At 43.8% G+C, this 25157-nt stretch overlaps 1 protein-coding gene across 3 annotated transcripts in view; it reads left to right on the forward strand.

Moving 5' to 3' along the window:
- Positions 1-698: 698 nt before the first annotated feature.
- The window catches only part of ADGRF5 (adhesion G protein-coupled receptor F5), a 44587-nt gene continuing 20128 nt past the window's right edge, over positions 699-25157 (forward strand). Inside the window, exons 1-6 of one of the 3 annotated variants that reach the window (XM_069850786.1) lie at positions 699-1101; positions 18083-18212; positions 20401-20461; positions 21618-21788; positions 23317-23493; positions 24601-24728. In XM_069850786.1, the coding sequence (XP_069706887.1) occupies positions 1025-1101; positions 18083-18212; positions 20401-20461; positions 21618-21788; positions 23317-23493; positions 24601-24728 (744 nt within the window). In that variant the 5' untranslated portion in view covers positions 699-1024. Of the gene's footprint in view, positions 1102-5332; positions 5365-16413; positions 16438-18082; positions 18213-20400; positions 20462-21617; positions 21789-23316; positions 23494-24600; positions 24729-25157 lie in introns of those variants that run through there. The other 2 variants (XM_069850788.1, XM_069850789.1) reach the window with 2 other exon arrangements.

Here is a 25157-nt window from a genome sequence, read left to right on the forward strand (position 1 = left end):
AGACAAAAGCAAGGAAGCCATTATAGTGCCCTTCATTTTATCAGCATAAACAAGACTCTGAGTTTCGGGAAACCACCCTCACCTTCCTTAGGTGCAGTCGTTTGGCTAGTGCATGAAAAATCCCCCTCTGGGATCCCCAGAGTGAGGCAGCAGGACCTGCACAGCAGCCTGGGGATCATTCTGGGGTGGCTGTTCTTATGTATGCATGAGCCTGCACAAATTTCTTCTGCAGCTTGACAAGGAGCCCTTGTGCCACAGCTGCATTGCTGGGGTCTTGCTGAACTCGAGCTCCATGTGGAAAGCCTCTCCTATAGTAATTTGCAGAGTGTCTCAGCACCTCCTAGCACGAAGGGTAGTGTAGCTGAAAGTCTGAAAAGCACCTACACAACTTAGGCTCCAGATCACTTTTTATTGTGACAACTGAGGCTCTTAGAAGATTTTACCACAGGAAAAAAAAAGTAATTTCTTTTACTTCCACACCTCTGATGACCAAAATAGTGTTTTCCTCTAACTGAACTGCCCAGGAGCTTTGTGAGCACCCCTGTCCAAGTGTCCCTCGCATCCACCTTCCCCTCAAACAGCAGGAAATTGCTTAGAAAATATTTCTCAGGTTCCTTCCTGGCCAGAGGTCATCTCCGTGTTTCAGATCTGCAGGAATCACTGTGTTCTCTGACACAACAAACGGAGAAGGAAGATCTGCCCTGCCCATCCAGCATAGCATTTTCAGGCTTGTGGTTTTTAGCTGCAACTCCACCCCGTACTGGTGGAGAAGGGATCGGTTCCCACTGATGGCAGGAAAGGGAGGTCACGGGGTTTGCTTGATTAAATCACCACAACCCAAAAGGTTCTCTCTTTCTCGCTTACCTAGAATTGCTCACAGGCTGTTTAATCTGTTCGAAAAAGAAACCCAAAACAAAAAACAAACCCCCAAGCCCAACAACCAACAGCACACACGGAAAAGCAGGTGTGTCTGGAGCTCTTGGGAAAGCAAAGGGCAGAGACCGAGGCAGGAGCTGACACTTGGATGGGAAGTTTCCTTCCCAGCACAGCAGGACGAGTTTGGAAAAGACTCCAACGTGACCAGCACTTGTTGTCCCACAGGTATGGATGGCGCGTGTGAAATGTAGCATCAGCCTCCTTGGGCGGTTTGAGAGTTTGCGGCAGATGAAGGCGGCTTTGAAGGAATTTTCAGGGCTGGATTGTGACATTGCAGTATCAGAGTGACTGGTGGCCACACTGCAGGCTTCTGCTGGGAAAACTGATGGGCGCGTGTTTCGTTTTGTTGTGATTAGTTGACAGTTTGCTGTAGGATGCTCTCAGATTTTCAGGGTATGAATTAAACCGTTCAAGCTTCTGATACTTTGCTACTCTCTGTTAGCTCAGCCGGTGAATTTTAATAGAGGCTATGATTAATCCAGTGCAAGCTCGGAGCAGCAGAGGTAAGGATGGACATACTCAGAAATACTGTGCTAATCTGGGCTGCATTTATTACCTCCTAAGGCATGCTATGTAGTTTCAGAAAAAAACAGATCATCTGCGACTGCATGTGGATTTTTTTATATTCGTTTTATGCTTACTGTGGCTGAGTTTTGCAATGCAGATAACAGGCACTTGTCAGATGTATAAATGGTGGGTTTGCTTCTTGCAAACAACCTCTTGCATCCCACTTTAGTTTCATATTAGCTGACGCTTGGTGACAGGGGAGAGGGATTTAGGGCACCCACAGCCACAGGCTGAGATGATACAATATGGGGAATATTTCAAAGTGGAATATTTTGATTTAAGCTAAAGTACAGTTAAATTTCATCTAAGCAGCTATGGGTTTTGAAAGTTAGATAGAATGTCCCTCTGACAGAATGTTTTCTTCCTCTGATAGCATGTTTTCCTTAAAACAGTGTTTTTCAGACACTGTCCTTTCTTTGAAAATGATAACGTATTGTTTTCAGTGTGCTCTGCGCTGAACAGACGTCTCTTCTTCTGTAATCACCTCTGTTTGGAGTTTTATCTATCTTAAAGCCAAGGTCAAGGAGAGAAATGGACCCAGATTCAAATTAGCAAGAGTTTTGTCTGGTGCAAAGTTTCATAACATTAAAATCAGACCTTGGAAAGTAATAGAATATGTATAATATTTCTGGGAAAATTTATACAGATGCATGTGAGTGAGTCTTTGCCTCTTTGGACACGATTGATGGAGATCACTCCCTTGTGTTGCCCAGGCCTGATTAAAGGTGCTTGCTTTTAAAACTCCAAAATGAGTCTTAGAGAGTTTTAGTTGCTGACATTTTCAATATCAGAGGCACTCCCATGGATTATCTTTGAGTGTTGCTTTTATCTTGTTTCTGTTCTTTTCTACCTATGTTTTGAGCTGCTTAAATGAAAGCTGGTTTTGTGGTGTCGGGTTGGAGTGCTGGAGCACTGGTGCCAGGGGGGTGCAGGGACGCCTTCTGATATTTTCACCTCTGTCGATGTCTACAAGCCCAAAGTCCTTCTTCATCCAAACATCTCTGGTGCAGCAGTATCTGCTGGTTGCTTAAATGGTCGTGTTTCAGAGGAGCCACAGCTGTGGTGTGACCTTGTACAAACTTGTTAGTCCCTCCCCATCACGGGGAGAGTGATGCTCACCCACAGCTGTAAGGAGCTTTCAGATTTGGGGAAGAAAAGCATTGTTGATTGAATGCTGTGACTGTTGCTTTCAGTGACAGCTTTATGGGAGGCAATGAGCTTAGAAGAGGTAAGGGGACAGCAAGGGAAAGGACATTGGAAATTCGAGGCTCCGTTTCCCCTTACTCCATCATTTGCTCTTGCACGGTGAAAATGGCATTTCTTAACCCATAGATCTTCCTCTCACCCAGAAAATTCCTCATCTATGTCTATCCCTTAATCTGTCTTGCAGCATCTGGCAAGTCTGCAGAACAAGGAGCATGAGGAAACACAGGGGTAAATCTTTAGCATCTACATAGCAGTGACACTTGACTGAATTCAGTCCTGGCTCGGCCAGCTACGCAGGAACTGGGAGCATTTGGTATTTGTCATTATTTAACTTTCCTAGATTCCTCTGAGTTTGCCTCCGGTGATCCAGGTTTAAAAAACAAACAAACAAAAAGAACATGCGTAGGCTCTAGAAAGATATCTTTGTCCTCATCTACTTGATTATTTTTATTTTTTTAACACCTCTTAGACAAGTTTAACAAAGCAGTTTTCCAAAGTCTGAATTAGAGACGTGGGAAATTCCTCAAACTAGGCAGAGCTTCCTCTCATTGTTAAAAGACAAAAGAGCAGCTCAGCCTTTACTAGAGTTCCTTTTTTAACCCATTCATCTTGACCAAGAAAGCTTCCCTGCTGCTGCATCTGATGTTCATGGCTTCGATTCTCAGTTTGCTAGTAGAAACAAGGGTTTGCAACTGGGCAAGCACAGATCTGAATTGCATCATCCATGAGGGCATCGATGGTTTTGGGGCTATATTCCCACGTTGTAAATGATATGTACTTGCACTTAAAACAGAAAATATTTGTTACTGGTACTAGTCTCATCCTTGTGTAAGAAACATGGCTTTTTGATATAAAATGGGTTGAATCTACAGTAAAACCAAGCTCCTTTCAGAAAAACACTTTCCAACTTCCCATGAAACGATCTCTTAGGTTTGTTACCTCAAAGAGGGGTCCAGCTGCCCTTCCCGAGCTGATTCCCTGCAGCTGCATGGTTATGTGAAGTTTATTTCTCAAATGATGTTGCATGCTGCTCAGCACACCTGTAGGCTCTTACAACCCATCAACTAACGTGATCCAGCACCTGCTGGGTGTGGTAATGAAGCAGCAGCTTGTTGCCCTTATTTGTGCTCAGCAGCATCCTTCAAGAGACCTGAACCAGCACTGGAGGGCAGAACCTGGAGGGTTGTGATGGTGGTGGCTCTACTGTGGACTGGAAGGGTTTGAGATGGACGGCATAAGGTGGGTGTGCATGAACAAAGAACATGGGGAAGAGGTTGTAGAAGATGATTTGCAATGGCTTGTTTCTCCCTGATAGAGGAGTGATCCACTCTATGTTTTTTTGCAGGAAAGGGCAGTTCCTGTAGAGCAGCTAACTGGCTGTGCCAGGTTGTCTAGTAATTATAGTGCTGTATTTGCATGTTATAATGCTGCGCTGGTGGACTTTGTTAAGGAATTTTTGACTATATTTGCAGCCTCTAAGAGTTTTCACGCTGACAACATCCTATGATGTGGCATTTATATTGTAGCTTTAATCCATCATTTCTGCATCTAGCCTGTATCTTCTCTCCAAACTTCAGTTTATCTCTGTGGAAGCCCACAAGGAATTCTGCTCTAAAGACTTCTCCATCCTAATTCTGAAGCCAATCAAGGCTGGGATGGAGTGAACTTTATTCATAACAGCCTATAAGGTGTTGTGGTTTGGATTTGTGGCTGAAACGGTGTTGGTAGCACACCAACGTTTTGTCTGTTGCTGTTACACAGTGTCAAGGCTTTCTATTTTTCCTACTCTGCCTCTGTAGTGAGGAGGCTGGGGGGTTGGGAGGGGATACAGCTGGAAAGCTGACCCGAATTCACAAAAGGGGTCTTTCAAACAATATAACATCATGTTCAGCAATAAAATACAGGGGCAGAGGGCAGGGTTGCCTTCCAAGGTGGCCGTGGCTTGGAGACACGCTGGGCGTTTGTCTGCTTGTGGGAGATTCAGAGTGATCATTTTCACAACACTTGTATTTTTTTTTTTCCTCTTCCTTTTCCTTCTTAATCTGTACTTATTTCAACCCATTAGTGTTCTCACTTTGACTCTTCCTATTTTCTCCCCATCCTACTGGCAAGTGGGGAATAAGCAAGTGTCCATGTGGGTGCTTAGGCAGCTGCAGGCCAGGGTCAACCCATAACAACAAGATGTCTAGCTCGCCTTTTAGATACCTTTTCATGGACTACTTTCAAATAAGCAGAGGGGTTTTCCCAGTCCAGAAATAAAACCTCCAAATGTTTAACTCCCTTGTGTCATCTCAATCAGCTGATTTACGCAAAGTAATGTTTGTTTTGGGAAGAACTTAAAGTTCACCAAAAATTGACCATTCCTGGCATTGAAATCCTTCCTTTTAGGTGAAAGGGTAGCTGTGTCTCGTTTGCCTTCTTGGTATTTCTACAGCTCTCACTTTGAGGCTGTTAGTGTAAGCACTGAAGGATTGTTCCTGCCCCAGGTCCTCTCTAAACACCCTGTGAAGTAAGGACAGCTAATATCATCCTTCTTTGGCAGCAAAGAACTGAAGCACAGAGACAGCAAGGGTCTGATTATATACTTAGCTGATGTCAACCCAGGCTCCACTTAAAACCTACCTCAACGGGAAAGAAAATGCTGCAGGAGGCTAGGTTTGAGGATGCCTGTGAGCAGCAGAGCTGTACGTATTCCCCATTTAAATCTTAATATGAAACATTATTTTCCAAATGCTTTCCCCAAAAACATAATAGAGCTCTGATCTAGTATGTAATTTGCGGTCCTCGGAAATTCCTCAAAACAGCAGAGCTTCCCCCAATTGTTTATGCACAGAGGAAAAGCTCTACTAGAATTCTTGCTTCATCTTGCTCCTGTGACCACAGGGTTGGCCCTTGACAGCCATCAGGCTGAGTGTGTAAAAGCCATCTTCATTCCAAAGCTGTCCCTACGTGCCTTATGACAGGTCATTCACAGTACGCCACTGGCTCCTGAAATTCCTTCACTGTTCCTCCTTGAAGGAAAGATTCTTTAAAATCCTGTGTGAGTGCCCTGAAATCTGGGTTGATGGATCCCACGGCTTAGACCCTGGATGAGCTTGTGCGTGTCTCGAGTCTCTTTGGCCGTAGAACAGGACTGATGGTTCTTCCTTCCTTCCTAGCACCATCCATCCTGTTCCAGGCCAATGGCTTAAAAAGTCCAATTGCCATTTGTGACTACTGGCCCTTATCTCACTAAGGACACTCAAGATGTTAGAATCATAGAACGATTTGGATTGGTTACGGGACCTCAAAGCCCATCCAGTCCCACCCCCTGCAATGGGCAGGGACACCTCCCACTGGATCAGGGGCTCCAAGCCCCATCCAGCCTGGCCTTGAACCCCTCCAGGGATGGGGCAGCCACAGCTTCCCTGGGCAACCTGGGCCTCACAGTAAAAAATTTCTTCCTAATGTCTAATCTGAATCTCTCCTCTTTCAGCTTAAGAACATCCTCCCTCATCCTATCCCTGCACTCCCTTATAAAAAGCCCCTCCCCAGCTTTCCTGGAGCCCCTTTAGGTACTGGAAGCTACTCTAAGGTCTCCCTGGAGCCTTCTCTTGTCTAGACTAAACAAGCCCAGCTCTCTCAGTCTGCCCTCCTGTGGGAGGTTTTCTGCGCTATTAATGAAAACCTGTCTCAAAAACTGCCTGCTCTTTCCCTAAATGCTTTTTTTTATGGACAGCCTTGCCAGGGTGGCTCCAGCACATTTTCTAGCATCCCAGTACTAAACTTGGGGAAGACCTATCTCATCTGACAGCAGTTAAGGAAGGCTTCCCTTGTCCCTAAAGTAAGTGCAGATTCTTTTGAGGGTGTTGAAGCAGTGGAGATTCCTACCAAATTAAGACTCTAGATTGCCAGTATAGTTAGCAGAAACACAATTGTCTGAAGATTTGCTGTGGGAGTTGCCACCAGAGTTAGGTGCCAACTTAAAGTCATCTGAGCACTAGTAAAAACACTAGTCCCATTCATGTTGAGATACCCTGTCTTGATCTCATCCCTAATGCCAGAGATGAAGATGAAAGAGCTCTAGTGGTTTTGAAATCATTATAGACAAGTTTAGCCTTCCAAGAAGTTAAATACTAATGCTACTTCGCATTTCTGAGTTATCCTGTGCTTTGGAAGATAGACCAGTACAAAAATAGAGAGGTTGGAAGTGAGAACAGTGGAAGAAAATATAAACAATTATTTTTCTCTCAAGGCCATTCTTAGATATGGGCAACGGATACGTGCCTTCACTGCTTTAGGGGGGTTTCCTTCATTTACGTGGTTCTTTGTGCAAAAGGAGGATGCTGCTTTGTAATCCTACATTTTTGTTGGTAGGTGTGATGGGCCAGGTCCCCAGGCAGGAAATTCCTGCTGTCCAGAGTGGGATATACAGACTCCAAATGGCTGACACCTACACAACCTGTAGTAGCTTCCTATACAGCCAGCTGCACTTGTAGTAATAACAGGAAAAAATCAAGAGGTTAATAAAACGAAACGAGCAGGAAACATGCGGTCATCAGACTTTCTAGTACTTCAGTGTATAGAAGTAACCCGTGGCTGGCTTCATTTAGGGACCTAATCCAAAACTCATTGAAGCCCATGGAAACTCCACTCTAACAGATGTTGTTAGACCTCACTCTTCACTGTATAGTTGTGGGACTGCATGGAGAGTTCTGCCTTCCTTCTATTAACACAGTGCTGAGCTCCAAATCTCTTGTTTCATTAATGTAGCTCTAAGATAATCCTGCCACTAGTCACTGCAAGTGCCCTAAAAAGGATGAGGAAAAGATGGGAAATGTCATGCCTGCATTCCTTCTCTCATCCCAGCCATCAGAGGTGAGCAAATGTACGCTGGTGTGTGCTCTTCCACAGCCTTGCAGTACAAATGGTACTGAGCTATGTGCAAAGAGCTGAGATAGTGGAATGGAATTCATTGTTTTGCGTTTTCTTTTTTTAATCTTTTTTCTCTTTATTCCTTCTACAAAACCCCAACGCAAGGGTCTAGTGAGAGTCTATAGCTGGACTTGAGCAGAATCTTCTGAGTTGTGGTGAGGGCCTGGAAGAGGGAAAGAGCTGGGCTTTCTTTTCCCAGCAAAGTGCTGATTTAAATGTCTTTTTTACTTTGGTTTTGGCTACTACTATTTTCAGCCTGGCGTGTTCATGTGGCATGAGGAGCGTTTGTCCCTCCAGTCATGAGCATCATGTTTGCATGAAACTAACTTGCAGAAACCCCCAAATGTCCCCACAGCCTCCCTGGGAACCAAACCTTTGCTCAGATCCTACAGACTCCTTAGCAGACCAGCTAGCTCAGCCCCCTGCATCATGTTAAGCACAAAGCTGGAATAACACAGTTCCTGAAACATCACAGAGAAAGTACCTCCCAGCCTGTTTGTTGCCTGTTTGAATCCTTATCACTAAGCGGTTCAATTTGGAGTCCTTGATTAACTTGTGTTTATTTTATTTTTGTTTTCATTCTGATGTGTTATTTCAGGTCAATGCAACTTCCCCTGCCCTCCCTTTCCCTTGTAGCCAACTCTCTCATGAAATATTGTTGTGCCTGGGTGTGTGTTTCTTAAAGTCATTGTGTGTTTTATGTCTGAAACAAACATTGTCTGAGCATCCAGCTTATTACGCACCACCCAAAGGTCATGCTTTAAGCACAGAAGGGAAAGCTCTTCTGTTGTGGCTGAGGGAGAACAAACTGGACGGATGCTGAAAACAAGGGTCTTAGCCGCAGAGATTGAGCCTCTGAGAAAATACTTGTCGGCTGCTGAAAAAGGGTAAACCAGAGTTCAGCAGCTACTTGGGCTACTGGGCAGCCATGGAACTAGAAGGTCTTCTACCAGCCACGTCTCTGCTCCCTTCACACCTTCCCATCTTTAGTGGTTCCTGGTTCCTCTCTCCATGCACCCTTCACCTCCAAACAGATTTAGACTTTGTTGCTTGTGGAAGTTGGATGCTTTCCTAGGCTTTCTCAGAGTTAACTTCATTCTGTGTAAGCTCAGTAAGCCATTAAGTGCTGTTAAACACCAAGGTCTTGCCTCTGCCTCCAGAAGCCCTCAGCTTCTGACAGCCAGAGGTGGAAAGGGCTTTCTCAAGATCTGCTGCTACAAACTTACTTTGCTTTTGCAAAACTCTTCCTAGGTCCTCTTCTATAGAAGTGACATTCCTTTTCCCCCTTCTCCCCTGGGACATGGGATCCTTAAATCCAACCAAGTACAAATCTGCTTATGACATCAAACAACCACTACTCGTTAGAGAGATTGGGGAATGGTCTCTGTGTAAATAAATGAGTAAAGCCACAGCATTAACTGTTTTTACAAGCCTTTTTAGAGGTTTGACAGACTTCTAAAGGAGGATTTAGGAGGCTGACCACACAGATCTGTCATAGCCCCAGAGACCCAGGGTATATCTTATATGAGAAAGGCAGGTCAGAGGTCTAGTAATAGTGTGATATCTTCCCAGCCAGCCAGCAACAGGGACAGTGCTAACGTCTTGCCAAATGTAGCAGACTCTTTCCCACCATCTTCCTTCCCTGAGTTAATGCTTAGCCAATAACTATTGCACTTAATGCTTATCCATGTCAGAATACCCTCCCTGAACCAGCAGATTGCTGCTTTTCACTGACAAGTAGTAAGTCTAACTGTGAAGTGTTCCAGGAGGGCCAAGATGATTTACTGTCTGGACTGTTGAAATGCTTATGGAGCATTAGAACTGCTTGAAGGATGTGATTGTTTTGTCATTCGGCTGGGCAGTATTTTCTGTGCTCTCTGTTATCTGGCTGAGTGGTTCCTATTCCAGCTGTTTGGCCTTATAAACATGAGTCTTGCAGAATTATTCTTGCAGGAAGCACTGTGTGGTCATGGTATGATTTCAGCCTGACCTGCAGTTAGCTGGAACAAATTTATTTTCATTTTCCACATAGACTGACTGCGTTAAAAGCTTCACCAATTCATGGGAAGGCTTACAGAGGAACAGAAGAGTTATAGATCAAGAAGGGAAAGTACATGCTGTGTAAACAGGGATGGAAAATGTGACTTGATGTAGAACAGGGTGTAAACTAGAGCCCTTCTCTGGAAATATCAATTTGGGGAAACCCTTGATAAGGCTGCAGATACAGTTCAGCTCCTCTGTGCTTTAACGAGTAGGAATGTTTTGATGGAGTGTTCAAGAAAGGAATTCCTGAGCTTGTCTTAGAATGTCTCTAGCAGAGTCCAAATGCAGCCCTGAGTGCATGGGTCAGTGGTCTTGCATCTCTCCTCTGGAAACTCTTTGGACCCACTCATTGCAGAGAAATCGAAGCAGTGTAGACGAACAGAGAGAGGTAATTGGAAGAGGTCAACAAACAATCTTCCCGATGCCCATTGCCACAAACTCAGGTAGGGTCAGAATCAAAAGTTCTCTTCCATGTCGGCAATTTTATTGGCTCTTCTTAAGAACCTCCACTGAAGGGAACTTTGCAGCTGTCCTGAGCAGCCTAATTTGATGCTTTTAATCTTTACAGTCACACTTTGCTTCAGAGCATCTGCTTTCACACCATCCTGCTGCCACTGTGAACATATATGTCAGTCCTTTACCAAGCAGCAGACTGTTATTGTGTCCTTACCTGAGTCTTGTCCAATCTAAACTGAACCTTCAGCCCGTTCACATCGTCACACTCTGCTCATTATCTTAGCATCCGCAGGGCTCTCCTTTGGAGGCTCTCCAAAGCAGCAACATCCGGACACAGCGCTACGGCCAAGGCATCAACAGCATCAAGTAGAGTGCTTTTGTTACCTTCCAGGTCTTGAGTTAAAAATACTTGTTAATAAACTTCAGAATGAGATTAGACTCATTTTCAACATCATTTTCAACAACATCATGTTGAGCAGAGTTAGGTAGCAATTTTCTAGGACTCCCTCCAGATTCCTTTCTGCAAAACTAAGGAGGGGGGGAAAACTATATAAAGTCACATGAGAGAGAGAATGAACAAAGCCCCAGGTGTTGCCAGATTCACCCCAAACCCTTTTATCTCAAAGTAATCTGCCTCTTAATTCCAGTATGCTTGGATTCTGTCTTCGTATTTCTAAAATACATCTCTGTGAATCATAGAATAGAATTGCTCAGTTGGCAAAGGCCTTTGGGCTCATCGGATCCAACTGTACATGTCTAAACCAGATCCTTACGCATTTCATCTACTCATCTTTTAAATACTTCCAGGGATGGGGACTCAGTCGCCTCCCTGGGCAGACTCTGTCAGTGCTTGAGAACCCTTTCAGTGAAGAAGTTTTCCTAGTGTCCAATCTGAACCTGCCCTGGCACAGCTTGAGGCCATTCTCCCTCTCACAAGAGGCTGACTATGCAAAATCCAGATTCAAAAATAATAAAAGCAAGGAATGGTGTAAGACTCAGCAGTGTTGCATCTACCTTCTCAGGGGTTTTGCCATCTTTTCCTGAGTTTGGTGTACAAGTGGCAGTGGGATTTGATGACACAAACTGCTGAGCTTAGACTCTAGAGATGAGACTGAGTTGTTAACAGCCAGGACTAGAATGAAGATGGGTGAGTCAAGAGGGCTGTATCTTGTTAACTTCTTTTTGTTTCCACATTCACTCTTGCTTTAAACGATCTCTCTTGGGTTGCATGTATGTGGGAGCGTTACGTGAATCTAGTTTTTTCATGCCAGATTAAGTGTGTTCCTCTGTTTTTGTAACAGCACGTTTCCAGTGAAATACAGGCTCAGCGCAGCTCTGCCTTGGTTTGGATGAGTGCTCCTTGTTTAGAGCAGGTAACCTTTAACACACCTTTCACTTGCTTTTCTGAGCCTGTGATGGCTCTCTAAATGCAGTTTCAGATGTTTAAACAAAACTGTTCTGGGGCCGAAGGATTAAAACTTTAAAATCCAGGAAGTTCACAGTTTCTGGTGACGTGACAGTATGTGATGAATGCATACAGGAAAAAACAGTGGGATGATCAGGACGTCCCCCTGTGCTTGCATACCAAGTTGATTACGTACCTAATGCTCTAATATTGTGCAATTTTCACATTCTCCTGGGACGTGAACCAAGATGTCTCATACCTTTAGGCTGCAGTTTGATGATACAGTAGCTTGAGGAGAAACCCTCTTTTAAGGAATCTTTTCACCTTGCTGACATTCTTTCCCATTCTGACACTTCAAGCTGCTGTTGGTTAAAATGTTTTGAAAGCTACAGTGTCAACAACAACAAAAAAGAAGGAAGGTTTAAATTAAATCTGATCAGTTTCCAGTCAAGGGCAAGGTGTGGATTCACTGCAGCTGACTTGGTCTAAACAAGGAGACAGCCTAGGGAGCAATACTGAGTGAAAACTGTGCTGATGTTTCTGCAGAGACAGACCACAAACTCATGCTGACTGCTTGCCAGGGCAAAAAGGAAGAGCACCTCTGTCTCCTTACCCTCCTGCCCTTCCCGTCTACCCCTGTTCCTTCCTTCTTCTCTGCTTGGGGACACGTATCTGTTCCTCTTCTTGCCCTGGCGCTCACCGAGCCCTTCTCTGAGCTGATTAAATTTGCTCAGATGAAAGCAAGCCAGGTGTCTTATTGCTGGTTGAGTTTTCCACAGGCAAAGTGAGTTTAATTGGCTCAGAGAGGTGTCTGGAAGGTATCAACGCAAGGCCAGTAGTAAAACCTGCCCGCAGAGAGAGAGGTAGCTGCATTTAGCGCTGTAGATGTAGCCTCAGTTTTCTGCTTGTTCAGATTCCTGAACCAGCTTAGGTGGGCAATAAACTAGACGGATGCCACTACAACAGTGGGGACAAGTGCCAAGGGCAACAAGGGCATCAATTGTGCCAATTTAATCACCTTAAAACTGCTGCAGGAGGGCAGGTGGAGGGCTGACTCAGCCCATTGTGGGGAGCCGCTGGTGAGCAGGTTTGCAGAAAAGGGAACAGGAATAGGCTGTGCTGCTGCCAAGGACAACGCACCTTCAAGCTGGCTCACTGAAGAGAAGTTTACAGTCACCTGCTGTGACATCCTCAGTCTCCTTAATAAATGCTGGCACCTGCAGCAGCTGCAGGGCAAGCTTTACTAAACACACATTTTGCTTTGTATGACTCAGACCCAGCAAGAGGCAAAATGCTGTTTGAAATGGAGTAACCAGCACACTCACCCCAGACAGCTGATAGAGGATCGAAGACCTGGAGCAAGCCCACTGTGACACAAAAATGATCACTAATAACTATCCTAGACAGTTGCCACCAAAGGCAACCCGAAATATGCCCAATGCTGCCATGCCAGCCAGCCCTCCTGTTCCCCTGAAGTGGCTGATACCAGCTGGCAACATGACCCTCCTGTAATTTCTGGACCAGCCCTGATGTCACAACCCCTTCATCTGAGAAGGAATGTCAAAGTGGGAAATGCCCATCGCCTTATCAGGTGCCTTATGGGCTTTTTAGCTTCCATTTTCCTTCTGCAGTGTGACAACGAGTGGCATTTACAGCCTGACTCGGTTGGAGATGTGTGCCCTTTTGGGATGCCCTTGTGTGTCTCACGTGGCCTTCAGCTGCTGCACAGTGGATCTGGAGATTCTGGGGCCCATCTGCCTGCCCCATGAGTCTGTTGTCCCCCAGAGACTTCTGAGAAGTCAGGATTGCCATCAGGATCTCCAGGGGCCATTAACAAGGAGCTCTGTCCATAGACTTATCACCTGAATAAATCACTGCTTAAAAGTAATCCCCCCAAAATGAGTTTAATCCAGGCTTTCCACGGATGCTGCATGAGTGCAGAGAGTGACTGCCTCACAAACATTGGTGTGGAAACAAATTCCATCAATAAATGTGTGATGGAACACTGTATGGACAAGGGCCCCACTGTTATCTGGGCAGATGTCCCCTATTTGTGCAGTGGGATCCTGACTCCAGGTTTTGTTCAGGGTAGAAACATATAGGGTAGAAAACATAGAAAGGGAGGTGGTTGAGTCACCATCTCTGGAGGTGTTTAAAGATGGGTGGATGAGGTGCTCAGGGGCATGGTTTAGTGGTTGATAGGAATGGTTGGACTCAATGATCCTGGGAGTCTTTTCCAACCTAGTGATTCTGAGATATACAAGGCATCAGTTTCCCCTGTTTTCTGTGTGTTTCCTGCTCTTCCTCATTTTCCACTATAACCATCAGAGCCATAGGTCTGTGTTTCTGTGCAGTGCCTCCAAGGGCACCACCACCAGGTCCAGCCTGCAGTGCGTACACTGCCAGCTCAGATAGGAAAACTTGAATTTTTCCTCCCTTATTATTTGAATCAAAGCCCACAAACATTTTGCCATAGCTACAAAACACGATTTTACTGTTTTCGGTCCTCAACACCCTCTTTTGTTAGAACAAAGCAGGTGAGTAAGAGCAGTGGAACAAGTTAGTCCACTTGATAAACTAATTCGCAGATAAGAGGCCGAAGGACTCAGATCAGTGCAGGGGGAAATAATGAGCACTACCTGATGAATGGTATCAGGAAATATCTCCTTTTAAAATGCCTTGTGGATTTTCTGCAGCAGCATCTCTGGTCAGCCTCATACTTGAAAATCAAGTGCAGGCTCTAGAGGCTCCTGGTTTTCTGGGCAGCAGTAACATCTTCAGCTGATTATACAAGTTCATGTGTCTTAGTTTTCCTTTGAGAGAGCAGCCTGGCTGTAGTAGAAAGCAAAGGATGTTTAAGATGGATCTAATTAGAAGATCTTCTCTTTGAATCACCTGAGAAGGTAAACCATAGTTTGTCTCAGTGTCTTGTTTATTTTCTAATGCATAGGGAATGGTGACTGTTGGCCTGGGTGGGTTTGCAAGAGAGGGTGGAATTATTTAGCAAATTCTATGAAAAAGAGATGCTTAACAGAAAAAGAAAAAAGAAAAAGAAGGTCCTGTAGGTCACCTGCGACCTGAGTTAAAGTAGACCTTGCTGTTTACCACTAGGAATTTCCTGCACTTTAAAGCTAATTATAAACAACGTTTTTTAGCCTGAATGCTGAGGAGAAGAGGTTTGGTAGCAAACCTGGGTTTCTTTAGCTCTTTGGGGCTTTATATGTCAGAGATACTCACTGCTTCCCACAAGATAGTTTGTATGAAAAATTATGAATGTGTCCACATAGCTTCTGTTTTACCAACTGAAGGGAGAGAAATACTTGAGAAATCACATCCTGAAAAAAGTTACAGCAATTCTTTTTCAGCAAGACATTAAATGAACAAGGGGAACAGCCACATAACTTGAGTAGGGCAATAATATTTTTTCCCATTTGCAACTTGATATTTGTTTAGCAGTATTCTGGCTTTCTAGATACTGGTTTGGGATTTGGGGACATTTGACTAGCTATCAAAGCCTGGGCAGCAACAAGGCTCTCATTTGCATGAGTTGTCTTCTATATGGTTTCTTATACACACAATTAACAGAGTATTTATTCTCCGCTACGTGGTTGCACAAAGGGTGTATTTGAGAATAGAGGCAGACCCACAATGTTCATATAGGAATGCGTTTGTGAACAATGCAAAAGATACATGCAAAACTATAGCAGATGTTGTTTAACCTCATTATAAGCTTTGTGACATAAACTTTAATGATGTTTTTTCTTTCTATTGTCTATTTTATCCACCCATTATCAATACAATACAAGTTCTTTGTACAGATTAACGTGTTGTACCACATGATATAGTTGTATGCTGCATATAGCAATCTATCAGAAAGCTTTGTTTTGTTAGTGTTTCTGTTATTAAGTCATATCACTACTTCAGGGACTTGTGTTACAGTTTATACCTTGGCTACATTTCCCTCTTGATGCATTTTGATCCACCTTGGTCTTCGGATCAGCCAGATCTACAGAAGTCTTGAGGCTGTCAGAAGAGGATGATGTCTTCCAAATAGCAAAATAGTCTCTTCTGTAGAATGCTGGATATACTGATGCATTTGTCCAGGAAAATGAAGGCACGCTTTCTTTTCCATACTCCTTTCTTTCCCCATCTTTGCCAGCCATTCAGTCAGTGGATATAAAAGCCTTTAATGGTCTTTTTATTAATGGATTTTGGGGTGGGAAGATATTCTGTATCAGTGACATGTCTTACTTTCTCCTTATTCCTATATAGGAGCATAAGAGCAGCCATACTGGGTCAGCTCAAATATCTAGATAGCACAGTTTTTTGTTACTTTTTCTTTTTACCTCTGTTGCTACCCTAGAATAACTTAAAATTGATTTTCCATTTTTAGTTGCATCTCAGTGTTCTGTTGACATTTCCTCACACCCCATTTCCGAGTGATAGTAGTCAGTTCAGATCCATCACAGAATTCATAGTGTCAGGACAGTTTCATACTGCCTTACCCTTATGAGTGCTGAATTTCATGAGCTTCACGACCTGGTCACTCAGTCTCCTGCAATCCCTATGCAGATCTGCATGGGAAAACTTCACTTTTGTTAGTCTCAACCATTGTTCTATAGTGTTATATGACTCATCACTGCCTTTTCCACATCACTGGAGAACAGAGGATTAGACACAGGCTTCCTCGCACATTCTGGAGGAGTTCTGGTGATGGTATCTCTATATTGGAAAAACAAATAATTTCTTTGTACTTTCATCTCCTATATTTCAACCAGGTCAGTATCCAGGTGAAGCCTCACTGCAGAGAACCACCTTTGAGGAGAAACCCTGACAAATCCCTGCTGGATACTCACATCAAGCGTATTGCTTAACTATAAGCTACTTGCTGCCCTTTATCCATTCATAAGGTGAGGCTACAGGCAATGTCCATTTTATCATTTTCTGTCACAGGCTCTTTTGAGCAGCAAAGTCACACTGAAGCCGTGCTCTACTTGGGGGCACCAGCTCTGACATTCAGTGTGGTGGCAGTAGGCAGCTGTCGCCGATGTCCGTCATCATAGAATCATCATCATCATAGAATAAGCAGGTTGGAAGAGACCCACTGGATCATTGACTCCAACCCACTTGTAATCATCATTCAGGAGGTGTCGATTTTTCTGTTTTCACCTGGTAATTCAGAGTCTGTGAAAGCCTGACTTTGTATGAACAATCTTTTCAATACAGAAAGATCATAATTTTCCAAAAGCTCATGATTTTGAATCAAGTTGATGTTATCCACTCAGGTACTGTTCAGTACTGTTAAGAGTCTTCTTGCAGTGCTTTCCTTTCTTAAAATTATTGTCGCAGTCTGCTTGTGTTCTGCCTTTTCCTGTAGCTCTCTACTAGCTGTTAATTCTGCAGCTAGGAAGTGCTTTGTTAGGAATAATTTTTTAGAATGTGCGTATTCATAGCAAAATACATGTTTTTAAGTATTCTTCAGCTCCTTTTCTCTATTCCATCCAGTTGCATAAAATGCGTCACCACCTGCTATAAGGGTCCATGTATGTTTTGTCTGTCTCTTTCTACTTCATTATCTAATCTACTGCATGAGTAAATTAGCTTCGATATTAATGAGCTGGAAAAGGTTGGGGTTTGTGGGTTTGGATTTCAGGTTCCACGTTATACTCTGTGTATCTGTATTCTTGTGTTCTGGGTTATTTAGTTGTTAGCATACATCTCCATTAATTACACTGATGTTAAAACCTCAAAATTACAAGTATTTTTTCCAGAATACATCACTCTCCATTGTTTCTGTTGTTAGCGAAGAGGTAATAAGCAGGCAGAAAACATGAAATAGTTTGGGTCAGAAGAGACCTTAAAGATCATCTGATTCCAACCCCTCTGCCATGGGCAGGGACACCTCCCGCTGGACCAGGCTGCTCCCAGCCCCATCCAACCTGGCCTTGAACCCCTCCAGGGATGGGGCAGCCACAGCTTCCCTGGGCAACCTGGGCCAGGACCTCCCCAGTCTTGTGGTGAAGAAATTCCTCCTTATGTCTAATCTAAATCTGCCCCTCTCCAGTTTATAGTCCTCCCTCCTCATCCTGTCACTCCAAGCCTTTGTAAACAGTCCTTCCCTAGCTTTCTTGTAGCCCCTTCAGGTACTGGAAAGTTGCTCTAAGGTTTCCTCGGAGCCTTCTGTACATTTGCCAAGTACCACTGCGAGGAATATTTGAAGGTTCAAAGGCAACTTTTCTCGTAGCAGCTAAATCTCTAGCACCTCACTTGTCCCTGTTAGGAATATGCTTAGGACTCTGCTTTCTCCAAGCAAACTCTGTCTCACTCTGTTTTGAGTAGGTACCACCAACGTGAAAAAAAGTATACATGCAGGGAACAGTCTAGTGACAACAGGAATAACTACAGACCTTGTTCCATGCTCTGTCTTGGATGGAGTGAACAGGCAGAGTGTGCTGAGAAGGACTGAACACACTGCTTTTGGAGAGCATGCTAGTATTTCCTACTGCATGAACCAGCTAAGAAGTCCCTGATCCTTTTGCTTCTTTTTCTTTTCAGGCTGTACAGCAAAGTCACAGGCCAAATGGCATCCCCGATGACCGCAGGTCTCCCTTGTCTGTTTCTACTGGTCACAGCATGTTGCCAGACATCACAGGACTCAAAGTTTGAGCCACTGATCCACTACATAGTGAGTATCCTTTCCCAGCCCCATTGGTTTTCATCTGATCTCTGCTTGTAGCACCCAGCTGCTATAGCTCTCCTTTACATCCACAAATCTTTAGAAGTCGGTATAAAATCAGGTAGAGGAACTGATCCCAGAGTCTTCCCAGCATGTAGAAGAGATGGAGAAACCCAGGAACTGGGATCTTTTCTTCTCAGTCTTAAAGCCCCCCCAGAAGGAACTGAGCAAAACTTCTGGTTTCTCACTTGTGTTAGACTTGAATGGTTTTAAATTGCCAACCATCCCCATAGATAAGCCTCAATAAGTTACGTGGGCACTGTTCCTGATGGGATTCACCCATCCTGTGAGAGAGAGAAACCAAATAAACCCTGCCTAGAAGTAACATGTCAACAAAACTCAGGCACAGAAATACTTACAGGTCGGTGACAGGAATCTCACCACTGTCTTGGCAGTGGGAAACAGCAACAAAATGCCACTCCTGAGTGACTTGTTGTACTTGGACTCAGATTTCACTTCAGTTTCCCACTTTTTCAATAATCCTCACATACCTCTCTTGCTTCATTAATTGTGTGAATTATGGAAAGTCATTTTGTGCTTTGTCCTGTACGTGGGCTTGTTAACAGACGATCTTTGCTCAGACAGTCACTAACTAGAAAGGACAAAAGAGGAACAGAGAAACAGAGACTGACCAGATGGAAGTTAATATAGTCTGGTAAAGAAAACCAGTCTACCAACAACAAATCTACCAACTCTTAGTCTGTCACAATTATAATTAGACCAGAAAATACCTCTTTTTTTTCTTCTACATTATGAACCCTACCAAGAAAAAAAGGATTCTATCATCTATGCTCAGCCCCTAAAACCATAGGAACCTTAGTTCTAAGGCCTGAAGAGAACACAACATGCTTAAGCTGTTTCTGCCACCATCCCCTGTCTTGGCAGACCAAGATATATATGATTCCACCAGCCTCGTTTGCCCTTTGGTGGCTGTCCAACAGTGACCAAATATCTTGTTTGAGCTCCTTTTTTTCAAACCGTCTCCACCTCAGTACTTAGGCATTTTCATGAAAAGACTAACACCTTATTTTTTAGCATCCTTGATTCATGGTACTCCCTGTAAATGAGTCATCATTTAATGGGGTGAAATCTGTGAAGTATTTAACGAAATAGCAATATCCTGCAGTTCTTTGAGAGAATATTTGAAAGAAAAGGAAACACCGATTTCAAACCTCAAGGAATATGTGGATCCTGTTGGGCTTTCTTTAACTCCCGCAGCTAAACTCCAAGTTGCAACTCATGCTCCTAGCGGCACAAAAATGCCAACACGCCTCGAGTTCATCGCTGCCAGCCCAGCTGCCAAACGAAGCCCAGCTCTAATCACGTACCAGATGGTTCCTTTATGTAAAGAGATGACTTAAGTGTTGCCAAGCTATTCACCCTTCCTGTAAATAAAGGCTTCAGTAGGACTCAAGAAACTGGCAAAGCCGTGAATTTCCTGGCTCCGTCTTTGCTTGTCCTTTAGCCTTTCTTGCTAACTCTGGTGCCAGTGTATTTTCAGGGCATGATTAAAAAAATAAGATGGTCTGCAACTCATTTGGCTGCACCCTACGTGAACCCAGTCACACTGAAATTGTGCCACCGCTGTCCTGGTCAACCGTGTGCTACTGATGGCTCTCAAAATAGCTAACCTGCCACCTGAGCAGGAGCCAAGACATTTCAATCCCATTTCTACTCAGGCTGGCTTTGCTGCTGCGGAGTTGGAAGCTCAAAACAAAGAGGAAACCAAAGAGAAATCTAAGTTCATTTTCTAGATTCCAGAACTGAGTGACCAAGTCTCCCAAGCAGTCTGCAAGGCTGAGCCAGGACAGAGAACGTTGTGGCATCTCCATGGCCAATTTGCAGCTCACTCAGAGAAATCCTGCTAAGCTGAGGCAATTGCCTTGTAGAAATATCCAAAGAGGATTCCACAGACTCAGTACATCCCTCAGCTGGTGTTTAACATTTCCTTGCTTGGAAGATATACATGTTCTGTTTCAAGAGGAAAACCAGGGGTCAGACTGGTGAAGGGAAAAAAATATCTGTGTTGGTATTTTCTTCACTAATTCTTTCATACCAATAACAGCAGCTAAAGTTTCGTTTTGTTTTTTATGTTTTTTTTTCTTTTTCACAGAGGTTTAATCTCTTTTCTCCACAGATTGGCAGTGGGCTAGGAGAGGAGAGCTTCCAGCCAGAGATGCAGAGGCAGAAGCGAAACAGTACGTACAGAAATGTATGATAACAGTGCAACTTTCTGGAAAGCCAAGGGTGAAACCGCTGTTGGAGACAGCACCTCTTGAGGTCCTGAGCTACAGTCAGCAAGGGAGAGATAGTTGCTGTGGTTTAACCCCATCCAGCAGCTAAGCATCACACAGCCACCTGCTCACTCTCCCGCCGTGGGAAGGTGGAAAGAATCAGAAGGGTAAAAGTGAGGAAACTTGTGGGCTGGGATACAGCAGTTTAATTGGTAAAGCAAAAGCCATATGTGCAAGCAAAGCAGATTAAGGAATTAATTCGTTGCTACTCACCAGCAGGGAAGTGTTCAGCCATCTCCTGGAAAGTAGAGCTCCATCACGTGTAGCGGTTACTTGGGAAGACAAATGCCATTACTCCAAATGTCCTCCCTTTTCTACTTCTTCTCCCAGATTTTATTGCTGAGCATGACAACACATGGTGTGGACGTTGCGCTCCAGGTTATAAGACATCCTGTTGGTTAGTTAGGGTCATCTGTCCTGGCTGTGTCCCCTTCCAGCTTCTTGTGCACCTCCATCCAACTTCTTGGGAGGACAGAGTGGGAAGAAGAGAAAGCTTTAATGCTGTGCAAGTATTGTTCAGCAATAAATAAATCTTGTACTATCAACACTGTTTTCTTTACAAATGCAAACCTCATAGAAGCTACTATGAAGAAATTTAACTCATATTCAGCCAAAAGCAGTGAAGTAGTAAAACCACAAACAGATGGAAAGTTTTTCTGGTCAAAGATTGACCTATATGAGCACAGCTTCTATGCAAGATCAAATATATGGTGTAGAAAAAACCCTGAGCCTCTTAGCAGGACAAGTTGGCAAGATAATCCTTTATGCTGTGATTGACAACACGTCCACTTAGTGAGTCAAAGGAGAGAAGGAATAAGACAGCTCTTCTCTGTATTTATCACACCATTTATAACACCTGAGACCAAAGATATCGGTGTTTTGTCAGACAAGCAGCAGATAAAACCTGTGCAGAACACCTGCTGAGTAGAAAGCAAGATCTCCTAAGCAGGATGTCACCCTAAGCTACCGTGACACAGCAACAAAAAGCCCAGATGCTGAAATGGAAGCCATCAATTTATGCTTTACCCTCTCACATAGTCACATGCTGGTTCTCTTTCAGTGCTGACTTTTAACCTTCCTCCTCTGGAGTACACCGTCGACACCGAAGTAAGCCTTATGGATTCATCTTTTCTGGAGCAAATCAAAGACTATTTCAGAAACTTTACTCTTCCAGTTTCAACAAATATTTCAAATGTAGAAATGACAGTTTCAGACGTCCGCGTTACAACAGGTGGGTTGGTTATTTATTTGTGTATTCTGTGTGACAGCTTTTTTTTTTTGCCAGTATTTGTTCTCTCCCAGTTCTGCAAACCATCACACTCAGAAAGCAGCAAAACTGACTCTCTGCTGCCTACCGAAAGATCCAACAAGACTGAAGCTCTAGCACACAACAGCATAGTTTATCTGCATCCCACGACTCCTCGTTATAGAATGTTGGCATTAGGAATAGTCCTGAATGTTTTCCCTTTCCTAAGGAAGGGACGAAGCCAGAGGAAGCCTGAGCCAAAGGATTTTGCTTCAGTTTGACTAACAAGCAGTCCAAGTTACTTTCAAGTTTCAGGAAGCTACAATAGGGGTTATCAGACTGTTTGCTTCCCTCCACTTGCATTTCGAACGTAAATCGCTGTAGGAGACTGTACTCGACCCTGCAGAAATGCAGGCTTTTCCTGATATAACTCAGTAAATGTATTCTTACAGGATAAGATATCAGACAGGATTTATTACGTGAGTTGTGGTTTTGCAACACCATATCTAAGTAGCTAATACAGCAAAGGATATACAAACACACAAAGCATTTACATCAGAGGAGGAGATTTGGTACTTTCTTATCACTGCCTCATAAAGCAGTGAAAGGAAGTGTTCGTTATTCTCAAAACAACATGCTAATGGATCTTTTAGAGGACTAAGCTTACAGTGAAGTTTTGGGTTTGTTTTATTAGAGGGAATCATAGGATGGTTTGGGCTGGAAGGATCCTTAAAGCCCATCCAGTTCCAACCCCCCTGCCACATGGGCAGGGACACCTCCCACTGGACCAGGCTCCCCAAAGCCTCATCCAACCTGGCCTTGAACACCTCCAGGGATGGGGCAGCTTTCCTGGGCAACCTGTTCCAGGGCCTCCCTACCCTCATGGTGAAGAATTTCCTCCTAATGTCTCATCTAAACCTTCGTCTCCCCAATTTAAAGCCATCCCCCCTCGTCCTATCACCCCATGCCTTTGTAAAAAGTTTGTCGTTATAACACGTCTCTCTTTAAAGCCCTTTGTCTCTCTTTAAAGCACTTTGTGTTAATGCCAACTTCTCTCATGCACTGCCTGTTAGGACACAGTCAAAATGACACAGCATCTCACCAGCAAACGAGACTTTGGATAACCATAACATTACAATCTTTAAAAGCCTACGCATTCGATTTCAGCCCAGGCAATACAGAAATATCCAATCTGAAAACTATCGTAGGACCCTGCCTAATATGATATTTAAGTTTTTAGGATCAGGCTTCACATCGCCATTCAGTTACTCAAAATTAATTGACTGGTCTTATCCCTGTACCAGTCTGGTTCTCATTTCTTGTTAGTCATTTATAATCAGTACGGTAAGATTTGCAAGGCACCACGCTCGCATCATTTAGGTGAACTCCCAAGGAGGGCAACATCTGGTTGAATTACTGGCATAAAGATACAGCAGGGTAAGTAGATGCATTATATGATATTTTATGCCCTGTTTACCATTCTCATAGAAGTTCTGTGTCTGTTTGCCACTAGCCTGTCTGCACAGCGGTGAGAACAGCTGTTGTTCTTGTGAAGATGGATACGCCTGGCCAAGTGCGGTGTGTGGGGACTTGAGAACCTGCCCTTCTGTCAGCCTAGCACCTGACCTACCCTGCAGCTACGTGAAGGAAAGGCCTTTCCGTGGGCCTTACTGTGAGCCTCAGACGGAAGGTAAGGAGAAGCAGTGCTGAGCTTCATCTTTCTACAACTCATAAACTGGTTAGAAAATGAATTAGTGTTAAACATGTGATAAAGAAGCATGTCAGGTCGAACTGGCCACCACATTGTCTATGAACGTGGAAAGTCCTTATAGATGAACTAGAGCTCTTCTCTTTGTGATGTGGCTCGGCTTTGCACCAAGTGCTTGGAGATTTAGTGCCATATCAGAGCTCCAGCTCTTGTAATTACTCACATGCCTCTTTGAGACTTTCAGATTTTACTAAGCAGACAAAGATTCGTCCCATTAGATTTTCAACAGAGGAACTTACAGATATGACCAAAGTGTGCCATAGTGTTCAAGAGAAGGGAAGGAACAAAAAATCCCCTAGCATATGTATCTCCTGTTTGGTCTTATTTCATGCCTCTTATGGCAAGGTGCCCATGACTTCTTAGGAACTTCTCTGATGACTGGACACTTAGGCTTAGCACCACCAGGGTGAAGAACTACCTGTTGTTTCTGCCATCCAAGACAAACCTTCATGAGTCTCTACCTCTGATTTGGGATGGAGAGACAGCCCTAGAGCTGGAAGCAGCCCAGTGCTGTCAGCGCGCCCGTGCAAATCAGTTCTGCTGAGAGGGAATACTTTGGTAACAGGGCAGCCCCACATCAATACCACTGTACTACTCCCAGGACTAAAGATAATATCTCTTCCACAAGTTGGTCCCACAGCCCTTAGAAGTCCAGGGCTCTGGGTACAATGCTCCTCCACTGCACGGTACAGACATGTCCTTAAACAGACCCGGTTTAGAAAATTCCACTACCTCTCTAAGCATTTTATACACTTTTGTGCCCATTGATGGGTCATCACCCAGAAAATTACCCTCCCAAAGACATTGAGGGTATTTCCATTAATTTCAGGGAAACATAGGTGTAGATAGATCCTGTGTAACTTCATTATGTAAAAGTTAAGTATCTATGATTTTTAAAGGGCCCTTCCAACACAAAAAATTATATGATTCTAAGATTCTGTGATTAAGTTACAAGAAAAAGCTAAGAAATCACTTTGTAAGCATTGTTTTTGATCATTTTTACATATATTTTTATGTTTTTCCTTGTAGACTCATGTGGTATGGGTGAGCTCACTGTAATGAATATGGCAGTCAGACTCGACACAGACTTTCAGAACGATCTCCATCATTCTTCTTCTGAATTATATCAAAAATACAAAGCTGACCTTGAGAAAGCGGTAATGACTTTAGTTTTCCATCTCTGAAGGTAGCAAGCCCTCTAAGAAATATGTAGTATTAACCCTAAGTGTCTGGGAAATGGGGTGCCCTGTTCCTCTCTCCTTTGGGAGCTGTGAAGTACGCAGCAGGGGTAGATCTAAAGTGGATTGAAGCTGACCTCTCTGGAAAGACAACTATAGTAATCCCATTCATTTTAATATGCTGCTGTAAAGGGTGGTATTTAGAAATCTTCTGCATCACAAGAATGAAAAAATATCACGTTATCGATCCCAGTTTAAATCCACATGAGTACACATAGAATGAAGCCATCAATGAAATTATCAACACAGTTGATGGAATGAAACCATTCCCTGACAGGGAAGAGAGCACCAGGCCTATTCCATCAAAGACACTACATGCCCTTACATCAGTGGAGAGTTTCTTATTTT

Source organism: Phaenicophaeus curvirostris, chromosome 2 (assembly GCF_032191515.1).
Source record: "Phaenicophaeus curvirostris isolate KB17595 chromosome 2, BPBGC_Pcur_1.0, whole genome shotgun sequence".
Taxonomy (NCBI): domain Eukaryota; kingdom Metazoa; phylum Chordata; class Aves; order Cuculiformes; family Cuculidae; genus Phaenicophaeus; species Phaenicophaeus curvirostris.